The 17,872-nt window shown below is 42.8% G+C and overlaps 1 protein-coding gene across 1 annotated transcript in view; it reads right to left on the bottom strand.

The window, feature by feature from the left end:
• The window catches only part of LOC129708996 (oxysterol-binding protein-related protein 10-like), a 161,227-nt gene that overhangs the window by 132,408 nt on the left and 10,947 nt on the right, over positions 1-17,872 (bottom strand). Inside the window, exon 2 of the mRNA XM_055655128.1 lies at positions 2,205-2,380. Coding sequence (XP_055511103.1) covers positions 2,205-2,380 — 176 coding nt within the window. The remainder of the gene's footprint in view (positions 1-2,204; positions 2,381-17,872) is intronic.

Below are 17,872 nucleotides of genomic sequence, written 5' to 3'. Positions count from 1 at the left end.
TAATAATTCAACGACCAAGAAAAATCGCAACATTTCATCTTGTTCTTCATGACCATTTTCTTGATTCACCATCAACTCCTCAGCCAGAAAATCTAATCCTCACTCTTCAGAAGTTTGCAATGTATCAGGTTCCCATATAACTATTAATTTTAGAGAAAGAGTCTCAGGATCTCAGTCACATCTTACTTTTATACAACTTCTGATTCTGGCGTTATTCCTGATAAATGCATGCATTATGATTTTCTGTAGATTTAAAGCCCTTTTTAAGATATTCAGAACTGCACACAACTCCCAACCAATAGTTTGGATAGATGCATCCTTACCTCTTTTCCACAGTGGTCCAAAGCTAGATGATTTTAACAATTTAAATTCACTCTTCTAAATTGTATTAACTTGCATGCATTCATCTATTCTACATGCTTGTCAAGTTCTATTCATGAAGTATATAAACTGCCATCTTATGAGAAAAATTGAATCCTTTTGCCTTAGATTATAAATGTCATATATGTATTCATTCTGCTGGTTGCTTTATGTTACTCCCCAACCTCCCCCCATGAATCTTTTGCAGTTTGCAATATTTGCTCACCACATACTTTGTATCAAGCAATTCAATACATGTCTGTCCAAAGCATCTTGATATGGAGAACAAATCTGCTTCAGCACAGACTTCTACGGCATGCTACTTCCAATTCACCTTTATCCAAATTATATTTATTTGCTTTAATCTGCTTTCCTGTCCATCGATGCCACAGCATCACGTATTTCTCACCCGATTTTCTTTTTAAAAAGAGGCCTCACACAACAATTTAATTCATAGAGTCCAATGACAATCCTAATCCATTCTCAATTATACTACAATGCCAAAACACTTGTTCAACCATAAACATCAATCTTATCCTCACATAATTAATTTTGCTTCGATATTAGCTGCTGCTCTATTGTTTTTAAACAGAATGATGGTCATGGGGTAATCAAACCTCTAAATATAATTAATTAATTACAAATTATGGATTTCAATTGTTTGTCCAAAAGTAACATGAGGTGACAAATCAAGTTTTGTTATGGTACTCAAAATTATTACATTTGTTTTCATATTTCCAAAACAAATCAGACCCTGTAGCTCGAGACTCAATGAACATGGCTTTCACTTGGCAAGAGGATGATGGTAATTATTAATAATCATATTAAGTTTTTATTCGGTTAATCACCATTTTAATGGCCTTAATATTCAATTAACATATAGTTGGAGCAGTTTCCTGTGTTCTGAATGCTAATTCACAAAGAAAATCAGTCAGAAATGTGACGATTGACACATTCTCTCTTCTTCACTGCCTTTTTAAGTAAAGAAGAGAGAATGCCTCCACCTGTATATTAATAACAGTGCCTATCATAGACAAACTTATTTTTACATCAAAATCTGTCCATTATATACAACTGGAAACCAGGGAGACAATTTGTGACAAAAAAAGACAAAGTGCTGGAGTAAGTCAGGCAGCCAGGCAGCATCCTTGGAGAACATGGATAGGTGACGTTTCAGAACGAGACCCTACTTCAGACAAATTGTGACCATTTTTTGCGGGGAAAAAGGAGAAAAGTCTCCTTTAAGTTAAAGAACAGGCAAATTAATAGCAAAGTTGGAAAAATATCTTTGTATTAAAATAAAACCTTCCAGGTTGAAACGTGTGAAAGGACCCCCAAAATAGCTGTAGAAAATCCGTACTACTTGGCAGCTCTGCACATGGCTTCACAGGTGTGATGTCCATGAATCGCAGACTTCAAACAGTCATTGCATGCAAATGATATGCAGCAAAATACTAAACATGACTACTTTCATTTACATGACATTGCTGTGTCCAAAACATTATGATGCCCTGAAATGGGGGGACTATGTATAAACATTGTTGTAGTTTCTACATGGTGAAAACAAAATGTATAAAAATGGCCTTTATTAAAATCTGACAATGTGCACTTTAGCCGCATGTGATTTTTTCTATTACAAATCTCAAATTGTGGAGTACAGAGGCAAATAAATAAATGATGCGTCTTTGTCCCAAACATTGTGGAGGGCAATGTAGATTCATAATTTGTATAAAACAAATGATATAACTTCTACATTACGCTTGCTACTTTAAAAATCTTTCAAATCATCTCAAATTGAAACCTATACAGTATTTTCCTATTAAGTATATAATAGTTTTCAGTACCTCTGAGTTTATACAGTTCACCATTGGCAGCTTGAACTATAAACATGTGAGAAACTTCGTCACTGGGAGAGATCACTGCACCAGACAAATGTAGAACTCCTCGTGGTTTCTGACCTTTACACTGCTCGTTTACAAAGTATTGCAGTACGCCCAGCTCACAGTTCAGAACAAAATACCTGCATCACAAAAATATTTTGTGTTAACATTTACATCAGGAACTCATTTGCTAGAATCATGCATTACATTATACACCACAAAAATATTTTCCCACGTTACTCGACCTTGTATACATCCTACAGAGGCATGTAAAATATTTAAATTGTCAAAGGGTAAGGAATGCTCATAAATGAGTAAAAAGGGAGTAATTTATTCAAATAAAAATTTTCTGAGAAACCACAAACTCCTAGATTGTACCACTATCTTGGGCATGGAGCCCTCCACCTCCATTAGGCTGTTGGTCGAGCATCAAAAATGTGTCTAGAAATCGATTTTCGTGACCCACGTCACAGAACTACATGAAATTTCCCACAGACTTAGATGAAATATAACTGAGAAGGATGTCATAACTCGTCAGTGCCAAAAGTTGCACATTAATTAATTAATCTAATTAGAAAATGAGATTTGGGAAATAAGCGTTATCTAGTGGCCAATGCCCATATTATACCATGGGCAGCCTATTTCTGTGTTGCAGTCCATTTAAATTATATATTATTATACCTGCATATATATATATGACTTGTAAATATGACTGTAATCATATGTAATTAAGTATAATTATATTATATAAATAAAATATGATGAATATAATTGTGAGTGATTTTTAATGACACTGTCGCAAAGGTCCTGCTCCTGAACCAGCCTAATTAATGGGTGAGAGCAGTTCTTGTGGGTTCCTCCCTTTACTAAACCCCACTGACTGCCAGTGTGCAGAGTGGAGGTCACGGCCATAGTGGGACTGGGGCAATTCCAGGATGGGGGACAGTCCTGCAAGGCATCTTCCAGTCACTTTAATGAGATTGCAGCAGAGGTCCCAGGTTTTAAGGGCTCATGAGCCTGCCTAATTAAAGGGTCAGGACAAATCCTCTGGGTACCCCAGTTTACTGAACCCCACTGACTGCCATAGTGGGGAGAATGGGGGTAACGGTCATAGTGGGACTGGGGCAGTGCCAGGCTGGGGGACAGACCTGTAAGAGACCCGTCTTATTTCTGATGTAAATGTCACATCCTGACCAAGAATCGAATGTTCTGATGTTTACTCGATGAGTATTCATTTTAAGCTACAATGAGCCTATATTTATGTTAGAGATGGTGCCTTTGCAAATGAGGGTTATTACCTTTATAGGCTGGGGGCCGAGGAGCAGTTGTGCAGTTTTGTGACCCAACTTACGGAACTATATGAAATTTTCACATATTGTGTAAAAAATATTATATAAATCATCCCTGAAACTTGTCAAGAACAAAACTTGCACATTTTTATTAAATTAGAGAAAAAACGGAAAATTATCGGGTATTTTTAGTCCAATCAAAGCACGTTAGACATTGAGTCGGACGCCAGGTGGCCAATCACGCGCTTTGTTTCAGGCTAGCTAGGCAGGGATCACACAACGGCTGAGAGTACTTCCACTGATGCCTGTTTTACTGGAGATTCCGATGAAGGTTCGTTGTAGTTCTGTGGAATACATGTCGTGGAAACTTGCAGCAGGGTAATTGAATTTAGTGAGAAAATCATTAAGAAGTCTGAAGAATGTGCAGTTAAGTGGATAGAAGTGGAACAAAGCCTTGAAAGCAAAGTCCCTGCTGAGGTGCTGCAGTCAAACTTTGTGAATCAACTGAAACTGAAAGGTAAGGTCTAAAGTCTGAATTTATGAAAATTAATCTGTATGGACTTTAATTAATTTAATTGCACCCTTTTAAATAATGTGAAAAAAATCAAATTTGGAGGCAGTACATTCACTCATCATTGATTCATTCATTCAATCATCATTCATTCATTCACTCGCTCATTCAATTACCCTGTTGCAAGTTTCCACGACATGTATTCCACAGACCTACAAAGAACTTTCATCGGAATCTCCAATAAAACAGGCATCAGTGGAAGTACTCTCAGCAATGAAATGAAGCGGTACAAAAAATGTATTAAGATATATGTGTTGTGTAGTATTGTAATTTACCGTACTTCTAATTAAAAAAAAAAAAAAAAAAAAAGGAAGTACAGGTGCACAACCTTTTATCCGGTGTTCCGGAAACCGAAAAACTCCGAAAACCGGCCATTTTTTCCAGATGTCGTCTGCGCACTAAAGCTCGCGTTTGGCGCCAAACTTGACCCGAAACGACCCACGGTCAACCCAGGTCTGTACTGCTGTAGCGGCTGCCTCCTCCCCGGAGACCGGGAAGACACTTAAACATCTGTAAATCATTGCTTAAATGTTAGTCAGTTAGTTTGGAGGGCTTTTATGTGAAGGGGGGGTGAAGGGGTAAACTTTAATTCTTAGTCCCCTACCTGGTCGGAGAGGCGGGGAGTGGTCAATGCCTTACCGGGTCGCCGTGCAGTAAGCTCCGCAGCGCTGTGGCCGGTGGGGCTGCGGGCAGCGCCGGTTGTAGCTCCGACCCCGGCAACTCTACCCCTGGCTGCGAGGCGCTCCAAATCCAGCGCCGCCCGCGACCGGACGCCCGCCCAATGTTGGGAGTCGGCGGCGTCGCAGCGCTGGGATACCAGCGGGAAGCGGGCAATGCCTTACCGGGTCGCCGTGCGGCAAGCTCCGGAGCGCTGTGGCCGTCTTCTTCCAACATTCGCGGAGCGTCGCTGGATTTGGAGCCGCGCAGCCAGGGGTAGAGTTGCCGGGGTCGGAGCTCCAACCGGCGCCGCCCGCGGCCGGACGGAGCCCCCAGCTCCGCGAGGTTGGGAGTCGCCGACCAGGTAGGGGACTAAGAATTAAAGTTTCCCCCTTCACCCCTACTCCACCACCACCACCACATAAAATCCCTCCAAACTAACTGACTAACATTTATGCAATGATTCTCCCGGTCTCCGGGGAGGAGGCAGCTGCTCCAGACTTTTCAAGCCGCCCGCGCTACCTACCTAATCTACGCTAAAAATCTTCCATTCTGAAATCCGAAAATGTCCGAAATCCGACAAGTGTCTGGTCCCAAGGCTTTCGGATAAAAGGTTGTGCACCTGTACTCTCAGCCATGTTGTGTGATCCCTGCCGAGCTAGCCTGAAACAAAGCGCAATGATTGGAGGAGGGAGGAGTGGGGGGGGCGGGGGACTGAGGATAGAATGCAGTGATTGGAGGAGGGAGATGTGGCACAGACCTGCGCCTCATCCGCAGCCAGGATCGATCCCGGCCGGGTCTCCGGCGCTGTCCCATCCCGAGTGCCCCCCCCCCCCCCCCCCCCCACTGGTGACCAGAGAGGTCGGGAATCAGACGCAAGCTGTGCCCCCAGGCCCACAGCCAGCGCAGAGAAGCCACGCTAAACCCAGCTCAACTCTGCCTGTCCCACCAGGTTAACCTGCCTGGGCTTGCGGGAAAAATGGTCAGCGTGGAGAAGCAGTGCCGGTGTCCCGTCAGTCCAGTCAGGGCTTGTAGGTTAACCCGGCAAGACAGGCAGAGTTGAGCTGCATTTAGCGCTGGATTGAGCCTCCTAAGCCTCGCGCATGTGTGTATGTGTGTGTGCGCATGCGCGTGAGTCGGGTCACGAAACTGCACAATAAAGCTCCTCGGCCCACAGCCTACATGGAGTCCTCCAGCCTCAAGCACATTTTTACATTTGTTTATATCTCAATATCAGATAGCGATAAAATAACCAGATCTAGTAATATGTGAGTTTTCGGATTTAGTCAAGGCTTCGGAAATATGGCTCAGATCTTCAATATTTGGTAGCTCTACAGTGAATTTTAAACAGAGAAGCAGACATCCTCCTCACTACAATAAATTTTTGTAAAGGATGGTTTTCAATAAATGAGGTGTGCAAATTTATGCAATGTTGAATTCTAATGCCAAATCTTATACCATATAAAGTACATCACCATAGCTGGTTGACCGATTCCTGTCTGAGTGCTTTACTCTAAATTCATACATTGCTATGTAGATTGCTTGTTTTCCGTTAAGAACTCATTTGAACTTCACTCAATAAATCTATGTATATGATATACATATTCAAACTTAAAAAACTTTTTTTTCCTATTTGTTCCTACCTAGCTTTTCATATAATATTTCATACTAAATGATTGTCATTTAATCAAAATCTTCTTGTCCCCTCCTATTTGATGTGACATCATCTTATGTTTATATTTTCATAAATTTGTTCCAATTCTCAACACAAATTTCAAAATATTGAATTTACGGTACATATGAAGTGGAAACTTTTATTCTCAAGATAACAAAACTTCTCTTAAGTCAGAAATGCATATAAAACTGTAGCTTTTAAGAAATTAATTATGAGGAAATATTATATAATAGAATCGCTCGGATAGTTACTTTTATATAAGCTAGGTAATTTGCAAGAGAAAAGCTTAAGGTTTTCAGAAACATATGTCTCCTAAAGCCTGTCTGTCTGGAAGCATCGTCTGAAATGTGCAATGACTTCCTGCACTTTTTTATTAATAAGGTTGTTTCCATAAGGGCTCTCATTTCAGCTCCTGCCTCTGACCCCTCTGTTTCGGTCCCATGCCTGGTGGTATTGGATAAGTTTGTGCCTGTGACATTGTCATGTTTAGAGGATGTGGTTAGCCATATTAAGCCATCGGGTTCCCCTTGTGATGCTGTCCCTCCTCATCTTTTTAAAGAGGTTTTCCCCAGTATAGGGCAGTCGGTTCTTGCCATTATCAACAGTAGCTTGCGTTCTGGGGTTGTCCCCGTAAGTTTTAAACATGCAGTAGTGCAACCACTACTTAAGAAACCTGGCCTGGATCAAACTGTTCTGGCCAATTTTAGACTGATCTCCAAGTTGCCTTTTATTTCTAAAATTCTGGAGAAAGTTGTTTATGCTCAGCTAAAACTTTTCTTGGATGAGCATAATATTCGGGAGGTTTTCCAGTCTGGGTTTAAAACTATGCATAGCACAGAGTCAGCATTGCTAAGGGTTTTTAATGACTTCCTCCTAGCTAATGATTCTGGTGATTATGTGGTTCTTGTCCTGCTGGACCTATCTGCCGCCTTTGATACAGTGGACCATGGTATCTTAATATCTCGGTTACAGCACATAGTGGGCATTTGTGGCAGTGCCCAGGGATGGTTCAGGTCTTATCTGGCAGACAGAACTATGTGTGTAAGCCTTGCTGGTTTTGAATCCTCCTCCACTCCTCTGTCATATGGGGTTCCACAGGGCTCAATTTTAGGGCCCCTGCTTTTCTTGGGTTGAAGGTAAAATGGCACTCCCCCTCTCTCTCTCCCCCCCCCTCTCTCCCCCCCCCCCTCCCCCCTCCTCCTCCCTCTCTTCCCCCCCCCTCCTGTCCCCCCCCCTCTCTTCCCCCCTCCCCCCCCCCCCCTCCCCCCCTGCCCCCCCCCCCCCCTTCCCCCCCCCCCCTCTCCCCCCCCCCCCCCTCCCCTCTCTCCCCCCTCCCCTCTCTTCTCCCCCCCCCCTCTCTGTCTCTCTCTCTCCCCCCTCCTCCCCTCCATTAGCGTGAGTGCGGGGGGGGGGGTAGTTATTGTGTGACGCTGCATGCCGCCTCCCCCTCCCACAATCGCACTTTGGGGGAACAGACCCTACGGGTCTGCACTTGGTCTAGTAAATCCTAAAAAGACAATTTACATTGCAATGTTTGGGATGATTTCATCTGCATGCAGAAGGAGCATCTGGACATTGATCATCATTTCTGATTTTAATTAAATGTGCAAATTGTTGCTGCTGGCAATTTAATGTTGGTATCATACTCCCAGAGAGATTAATTTTCACATTATGAGAAATGAGCAAGAGTGACTAGGTTACGAATTTACGGGATAACTGATTCAAAGGTTTAGCTCTCAGATTATTAAACAATCCATTCACAGGAAAATGGAGAAATTAGGAAGTGAAGGAAGCTACCTTCAACTACTGCTGTGCAACTGGTGGAGATATTCTCATGGGGCAACAGGCTTGGATGTTCAAAGATTTAGAACTAATGAAGGAGGAATAATAATGTTTAAGTCTGAATATTGCGCAACTTGGGAGGGGAATTTGTAGATCGGGCGTTCTCATGTCATGCCATCCTGTAAAAATTACAGCTGTGAGAAGTACTGAAGAAGTGGATATAGTGAGCGGATGCATTGCATTTTGTATGGTATACATTGCAGACATGGCAGTGGAGAATGTTCAAGCTTAGGGTGGGTGGGGTTCCAATTAAGCGAGTTTGTCCTGAATAGCATCAACTTTGAACAATGGAACTACATTCAACAGGGTAACTAGTGAAGATATCAAACATTTGTCTTCTTACTTTTAGACAATTAGTGTATGACAGTTCTCCAGCAGAAAGTAAAATATTGATTATCAGAAAGTTGAAGCACTCAACAGCGATGGACAAAAACAAAAAGCATTTAATGGAATAGGTACAGAATGCACAGGCATTCACCTAAAACTGGCAAGTGTTCTGATGTCATTTTAAGCAAAATACTGAACTGTTTCAGCATCTTCTAAAGCGGCTGAAATAAAAAATACCAAAACTTTTGAAGACAAGCATAAAACTTATAAGCTTCATTATGACTGTGGGTGAAAACAGTCATATCAAAGGACTGGTGGATATATAATTATTCATGATTTAGTTCCGTTCAGTTCAGATCATTATCATGTGTACCAAGGTATAGTGAAAAGCTTTTGTTGCGTGCTAACTAGTCAGAGGAAAGACAATGCATGATTACAATCGAGCCATTCACAGTGTATAGATAGATGCATGATATGGGAATAGCGTTTAGTGCAAGGTAAAGTCAGTAAAGTCAAATCAAAGGTAGTCTGAGGGTCACCAATGAGGTGGTAGTAGTAGCTCAGGACTGCTCTCTAGTTGCAGTTGGATGGTTCAGTTGCCTGATAACAGCTGGGGAAAAAACTGTCCCTGAATCTAGATGTAGTAGCCGTTCAGTATGTTATAACTATAACCAGTTACCTTTAAATTTTATCTGCCTGTAATCATATGGGTCGGATTTATACGTAGTCTGAGGCGTGTTTGCGACTGGGATTCTCGGGCAGACTCCCAAAACGTTTAGTTTAGTTCTAAGAAGAACGTGGAAGAGTCAGTTTTTGACCATGCATGAGCAGGACCACGAGTATGATTGAAATGTACTTATACAAGAAGAAACTAGTATGGATTATCTTACTGTTTGTACTTCTACAATAAATAAACTATTAATCAAGAGACTGTTTTTGGAAGATTTATCTTTCAATGGCATTGAATGTCTCGTGGAGAGCCCGTGTGTGCGTATTAATTACCTTCTGATCCTCTGTCATCAATGAATCAATCAATCAAAGACTTTATGGTCATTCAGAAATACACCAATAAATACATGTCTGAACAAATTTCGTTGCATCTGGCTCCCCGTGCAACATAAAATAACAAAAGGATAAAATAGATAAAAAGATAAAATGGATAAAAAGATAAAATAGATAATAGTGGTGGCACATTACATGGAATTCAAGAGTCTGATGGCTCCGGGGAAGAAGCTGTTGCAAAACCTGGCTGTTCTACTCCTCATACTACGATACCTATTGCCCGAGGGCAGCAGAGTGAACAGTCCATGATGGAGATGTGTGGGGTCCTTTATAATACTGTTGGCCTTAGACAAGCAACGTTTGCACGCAATGTCCCCGATTGAAGGAAGAGAAGTCCCGATGATTTTTTCAGCCGTCCTCACCACTCTCTGCACGGACTTCCAGTCAGAGGCTTTACAGTCCCCAAACCAGACAGAGATGCAGCTGGTCAAAATACTCTCTATGGTGCCCCTGTAGAAAGTGGTGAGGACAGGATGGGGGAGGTGAGCTTTTCTCATCCGGCGCAGAAAATGCAAACGCTGCTGCGCTCTCTTAACTAATGATATGATGTTTTGTGACCAGGTCAGACTGTTCGTGATCTGCATCCCCAGGAACTTAGTGCTACTGACCACCTCCACATCAATGTAATTAATGTGAAGTGGTGTGTGACTGTGCCGGTTTTTCCTGAAGTCAACGATGACCTCCTTTGTTTTGTCAACATTCAGCATCAGATTGTTCGTGTTGCACCAGTCCACCAGTTGTTTCACCTCCTCCCTGTAAGCCAGTTCATTGTCGTCCCAGATAAGGCCCACCACTGTTGTGTCATCTGCGTACTTCATGATGTGGTTTGTACTAAACCTGGCACGACAGTCGTGGGTCATCAGGGTAAACAGCAGTGAACTCAGGGTAAACAGCAGTGAACTCAGGGTAAACAGCAGTGAACTCAGGGTAAACAGCCCTGAGGGGAACCAGTGCTCAGAGAGATGATGTTGGAGGTGTTGTTTCCAACCCGCACTGACTGGGGTCTGTCAGTGAGGAAGTCCAGTAACCAGTTTGCTTACCAAGTGCTGAGGGATGATTGTATTGAACGCTGAACTAAAGTCCACGAACAGCATTCGCACATGTGTGTTCTTCTCCTCTAGATGTTCCAGGCTCAGATGGAGTAGAGGATATAGCGTCCTCTGTGGAGCAGTTTGGCCTGTAAGCAAACTGGGACGGGTCAAGTGTGGAGGGAGGTCTGGAGGTAATTTGGTCCCTGACCAGCCTCTCGAAGCACTTCATCATTATGGGAGTGAGTGCTATAGGGCGGTAATCATTGAGACATGTTATTGCAGATTTTTTTGGCACTGGTATGATGGTGGCAGTCTTGAAACTCGATGGGACGACAGCCTGGTTCAGCGAGGTGTTGAAGATGTCAGTAAGGACAAGTGCCAGCTGATCAGCACATTAAAGTGACTATCGAAGAAAGAAACCTTGAGACTATATAAAATCTGTTACTACACTGGAGGTGTGCGTTTTTACATTTCTGGACCGTTAGCCCGATGGGAGAGGGGGGAAGAGGAAGTCGCCAGGGTGCGACTCGTCCTTGATTATGCTGCTGGCCTTGCCGAGGCAGCAAGAGGTGAGGCTCCAAAAAGGCGCAGGTCAGGCTGCAATTACAGTACTGTGAGCAAATTGATTAGAACGGGTTTCAAGGGTTATGGGGAGAAGGCAGGAAAATGGGATTAGGAAGCAGAGATCAGCTGTGATAGTATGGCAGAATAGACTTGATGGGCCAAATGGCTTAATTCTACTTCTATAACTTGTGAGGACCTGTAAATGGAGTCAATGGAAGGGAGGTACACAAAAATGCTGGAGAAACTCAGCGGGTGCAGCAGCATCTATGGAGCGAAGGAAATAGGCAACGTTTCGGGCCGAAACCCTTCAATGGAAGGGATGTTGGTTTGTGTGATGGTCTCTTCAGTGTCCACAATCGCTGCAAATTTTTGCATTCGTCGATGGAGCTGTACCCTATCCTGATAAAATGCTTTCTATAGCGCATCTGTAAAAGTTGTAGGTTGTTGGGGCATGCCGAACTTCTGAAGCCTTCTGAGAAGGTAGAGGCGTTGGTGAGCTTTCTTGGTCATTGCTTCAATACGAGTGGTCCAGGACAAGTTGTTGGTGATATTTTCTCCTAGGAATTTCATCTCTACTTCGGTGCCGTCAATGCAAACTGGGGTATGTGTACCGCTTCACTTCCTGAAGTCGATCACCATCATCTTTGTCTTGCTGATATTGAGAGAAAGGTTGCCTCGACACCAGGACATAAGGTTCTCAGTCTCTTTCATGTACTCCGCCTCATCATCATTTGATATCCGGCCCACAAGTCAAGTCAAGTCAAGTCAAGTCAAGTCAAGTTTATTTGTCACATACACATACGAGATGTGCAGTGAAATGAAAGTGGCAATGCTCGCGGAACAACAAAACAACCAAACAAATTATAAACACAATCATAACACACATATTATTTTACATAATAAATAATAGAAGGAAAAACGTTCTGTACAGTTAGTCCCTGGTGAGAAAGGCGTTTACCACAATGGTGGTGTCGTCTACAAATTTGTAAATTGAGTTAGATTTGTACATGGCTGCACAGTCATGGGTGTACAAGAAGTAAAGAAGGGGGCTGAGAATCGAAAGAGCACCTGTGTTGAGGATTATTATAGAGGATGATTTGTCCCCTATCGTCACTGATTGTGGTTTGTTGTTCAGGAAGTTGATACAACAAACTACAACAACTAGTGCCATATACCTTTGTTGAATCTAGTTGGGAAGTAGTTGTGAGTTTAGCTCAAAGGTTCAAAACTATCCAAGCCTATCCCCCGAGCATAGATCTTCCTGCAAGAAAATGCAGAGAAATGGTGAAATGAAACATTTGTCAACCCTTCAAAGACATTGATCACTCTTAGTAAGATTTTACTTCGGAGTCACGTGAGTGACTACACGAAGAAGACCCCGTCCAGGCGCACACGCATCATATCGTCAGACACATAGCGGCAGCGACCGGTTGTAGAGGAGCAGAGCCCCTCCAAGCGGTGAGTGCAAAAAGCCTGAAGGTAAGTGGTTTCACTTTCGCTTTCAGGTCGCTTTCTTCCAGGAGACTTTGTGCTGTGTGCCAGACAAGTCCAGAATGGAGAAAGTGCGAAAAGGCAAGGGGAGGCGTACCGCAGGTAAAACTGAAGAGGACTGCGAGTCTGAGAGTAGCGGGCACCCGATTAAGGAGTCGGTGGCAGCAAAGCCAGCGACTGAAAAACGGCAACTAAAAGTACCGTTGCACCGCCATTAGGGTGCAAGGCCAAGAGAAAATCTGTTCGGCCAGTAGACTCTGAAGAGTCAGACCCGGAGTTTACCCCGCCTCAAGAAGACATTATGTCTACTCGGGTCGCTAACCTAGAATTCCTCATGGGGAAAATGATTTATCAGGATCCACTCCAGGCCTACAGGAGAGCCAGCGCAGGGAGCGCCTGGAAAAGGTCCGGCTCAGCGTTGGCCTACAGGAGAGCCAGCGCCAGCCATGTCTCAAGAAAGACAGTTTATGGGTTGGCCTACAGGAGAGCAAGCACAAGCAGTGTCTGGGAAAAGACAATTTATGCGTTGGCCTACACGAGAGCCAGCGTTAGCAGCACCTAAAAAAGGGCTGCCTATGCGTGGGCCTATGGGAGAGCCCGCAAGGGGAGCACCTGCAAAAGGGTTTACTGTGTGTAGGCCTGCGGGAGAGCCAGCGTTGGAAACACCTGAAGCGGGGATACCAGATTTCCCCCACTATGAGGAATATATTCCGGGGCAGCAAGATTCAGATAATCAATCATATGAGGACCAAAGCCCAATAACAGAGCCCAGAATACCAGGTCTGGCCCAAAGGTTTTCCGTCCCCAGACTGAAAGGGGAACCTTTGGGTGAAGAAATAGCAATGACAATAAATTACTTGCTCTCCCATCAGCTCCAGGAACTGACTATGGACGAGACTGTCAAAAAATATGAAACCCCGCAGAATTGCGCACTGCTAGCAGTCCCAGCAGTAAATAATGTAATATGGGGCTATTTGGCAATGGCAGTACGCGCACAAGAAATGAAATTACAGCGGGTGTTGAAATTGCTGGGGTCAAGCATTACGGCTTTTGCCAAAGGCCTGGATGAAGACACGTGACTGTGTCACAACAGGATGCCTTAGCACGCATGTGTAATGCGCACTTTGAAATATTCGTTAAAGTGCTATAAGGCCTAACATGCATCCTAAGTTTGCGGGGCTCTGTAAACCAACTAATATTCAATTGCCTAATCTGCTTTTTGGAGAAAATCTAGTCAAAAGGGTGAAAGACCTGAATGAGGAAGCAAAAACCGTGGGGATGATAAAACCACCGGTGCTTGGCAGATCTGTTCGAAGGTAATTTCCATACCGAAGGGCGATGACTGGGGCCGGTGAAGGAACAAGTCGGTCGTTCCCATATACGCGTTATTGGCGCACTGCTCCTGGGGCACGTGGGGGTCACAGTGTTCCCACTAAGAGCAGAGGACAACATTTGTCACCAGCAAACCCTGAGGTAGGTGGGTCTGGTCCTGGAAGAGACATATTAAGTGTTTCACATTTACCAATTGGGGGAAGGTTACAATTCTTCCTAAAAGAATAGCAAAAAATAACAACTGATGCATTTATACCGTGCAGTATTATGGGGATCAGAATTGAATTCTACCCATATTTGGATCCTCCTATTCAACATGTTTCAAGTCGGACACGTATTTTCTCAAAAGAAGAGAATATGGAGATTCAGGCAGAACTTAAAATATTGTCGGGAAAAGGGGCCATTGAGAAGTCAGTTCACCAACACCACCAATTTGTGTCAAGTATTTTTCCTAGAGCAAAAAAAAGGATGGTGGCTGTAAAATTATTCTCGATCGGACAAGTCTTAACCCCTTTGTACAGTTTAAACATTTTAAAATGCAGACATTTGCCAATGCTATACAGTCGATTTCAAGAAAATGCTATATGGCCAGCATAGATCTGCAAGATGCATATTACTCTGTGGCTGTGCATGGTAATGATCGGAGATACTTAAAGTTTAATTGGATGAGTCAATTATGGCAGTCTAAAGCATTGCCTAATGGTTTAACCTCAGCCCCTAGACTATTTACCAAATTGTTAAAACCAGTCTTACACTGCTAAGAGCTCAGGGCCATTTGGTGATGGCCTATTTGGAGGATATTTTGATTGTGGTGGACACTCGGGCTACAACAGAAACATCGGTGTCAATAGTCAAGCTCACATTCGAGAGGCTGGGATTTATTATACATCCATATAAATCCAAATTGTCACCAAGCACAGTAATTGATTACTTGGGGTTCACTATTAATTTAGAACACATGATAGTGATGCTACCCAAAGATAAAGGGCTGCAGTTGTATCAAAGAGGGTTCTATCAAGCTCATTACACAGCATCAACCATCAATTAGGCAGGTGGCACGTTTGCTTGGCAAACTAATCGCTTCATTTTCAGCTTTGCAGTTTGGTCCACTGCATTATCAGCAATTGCAGCAAGCAAAGGTACAAGCATTGAGGAGACATTCAGGGCATTTTGACAGGCCCATGGAATTACCAGTTACAGCTATTACTGAAATACAATGGTGGATCAGGAGCGTCTCAAATGCTTCCAGGGAAATTCTGGTTGAAACACCTACCATTATTCTGCAGACTGATGTAAGTGCTTTAGGTTGGGGCGCTACTGATACTATTTCCAGCTGTGGAGGTAGATGGAATGTGGAAGAAGTACCTTTGTTCCAAGCACATGGGATCAATTACCTAGAGCTTTTAGGTACATTTTATGGGCTTAAAGCTTATTGCTCTAATGTGCAAAACTTGCATGTGCAGGTACAGATTGACAACACTACGGCAGTAGCATATGTTAATCACATGGGTGGAATCAAGTCAGAATCCTGTGATAGATTGACAAACGTTATCTGGAACTGCTGTATTAGCAGAAACATTTGGCTTTCGGCAATCTACCTACCAGGTAGATTCAACATAATAGCAGACACCAGGTCACGTAAATTTAATGACAATACAGAATGGATGTTGAATCGTGACAAGTTTAATAAAATTGTTGCACAATTTGTGGTGCCAGAAATTGACTTGTTTGCATCTGGACTTAACCACCAATTACCTAAATATGTTTCATGGGAACCAGATCCTGGTGCTGTAGCGATGGATGCATTCTCACTACATTGGGGTGGAATGTTTTTGTATGCATTTCCTCCATTTTGTCTCATTAGTAGGTCTACAAAAGATCAAACAGGACTCCGCTTCAGGAATATTGGTGGTACCAGACTGGCCTACACAACCATGGTACCCACTGGTGTTAAAAATGATCACAAAGCCTCTTATGATTATTCCTAAACAAGAAAACCTACTTGTGCACCCTGTAACAGGTGATTTGCATCCTTTACATGATCGTATTGGTTTGTTGATTTACAGATTGTAAAGGAGACCATATCTCGGAAGAGGACCATCAGATTGTACTGTGGATGTCATTGCAGCAGCCTGGAGGGATAGTACCCAAAAGCAGTACATTTCTTACATAAGAAAATGGGAGGTGTTTTGCTCAAGGCAGAATATTTCATACCACACTGCAAATATCCCAGATGTGTTAGAGTTTCTGTCGACTATCTATTTTGATTTTAAGTTAAGTTATAGTGTGATCAATACTGCAAGGAGTGCCCTCGCTGCATATTTATGGAGGGAATCAGAACAATATCTTGTAGGATCACATTGTTTGGTTTGTAGGTTTATGAAGGGAATTTTCAATTCCAAGCCTCCTAGACCCAGGTATACAGAAATCTGGAATGTGAGGGATGTGCTGATGCTCCTTGGTCAATGGACTCCTATTTCAGCTGTCTTTGGCCAAAGTTACCGTGAAAGTAGTTATGCTCATGGCACTAGTTTCAGCACAGAGAGTACAGACATTGCAGAAACTACGAATAGGTAGGATGGTAATAGCAGCAGAGGCCATTACATTCTATGTCTATGATTTACTCAAACAGAGCAGACCTGGAGTCATGGGATATAGGTTGTTTTTTTCAGCATATCCTACGGACCCAAGACTATGTGTAGTGTCACATTTACGATGTTACATTGAAGCCACCAGAACCTTAAGAGGTGCAGAATCAGCATTCTTTATCAGCCATAAAAAAAAACACATAAGAAAGTGTCGATGCAGACTATCTCAAGGTGGCTGAAGCTGGTGCTGGTTGATGCAAGGATTGATACTGACAAATTTAAATCTCATTCCACCAGGGTGGCATCAACATCAGCGGCCAAGTATTTGGACGTTCCAATAGACCATATCCTCGTGGCCGCAGGATGGGCAAGTGAACGGATGTTTCAAAAGTATTACCATAAGGAGATTGCAGAACCTGGGGTATTTGGTGGTGCTTTTTTGGATTCAGTGTTAAGTTCCCCTCTGGGATAGAGGAGTAAAAATGCTGTTATAATAAATAAACCATTAACTGATTGCATCTCTGTTATGGTTATGCATTGTTGATTGCTTTACTTATTCAGAGTCAATCAAATGCATTGAGATGCGTGGATTTGAATCTACGGCATGAAATCAGAGCTTTGAAATCTTCAAGTAGTCACTCACGTGACTCCGAAGCAAAATAGTAAGATTAAACGAGAACTTACCAGTTTGAAGTTTGATCTTTATTTTATGAGGAGTTACGATGATGGACTACGTGCCCTCCGCTCCCACCCTCATAAAGGTCAGCTCTGGAAGTTCTGGTTCTTATATTACTATTATGCTTCGATAATTATTATCTGTGATTTCACACCGCTGCTTTGAAGATTGACTCCTTGTGCGCCTGGACGGGGTCTTCTTCTTCACGTAGTCCCTCATCGTAACTCCTCATAAAATAAAGATCAAACTTCAAACTGGTAAGTTCTCGTTTAATCTTATTATTATTGTTTACAAGATCTCATCGAAAACAAATAGTTTGTAACATTCTCTTCAGTTTCAGAGACTTTCCTGATGGAATAAATGCAACTATCATGTACAAACAAGATCTCAATTGAATCGATAGCCGCATCCTAAAACCAGTCTCTGCAATCTTTTGTTGTTCATATTTTTGCATTGATAAAAGATCAGTCTGGAATACTTTTTAAAGTCAATTCGAATGGCATACTAGATGACTTCAAAAGAAAACC

Source organism: Leucoraja erinacea, chromosome 2, assembly GCF_028641065.1.
Source record: "Leucoraja erinacea ecotype New England chromosome 2, Leri_hhj_1, whole genome shotgun sequence".
Taxonomy (NCBI): domain Eukaryota; kingdom Metazoa; phylum Chordata; class Chondrichthyes; order Rajiformes; family Rajidae; genus Leucoraja; species Leucoraja erinaceus.
The sequence above is the reverse complement of the archived record's forward strand: the minus strand, read 5'-3'. Positions and strand labels throughout refer to the sequence as shown.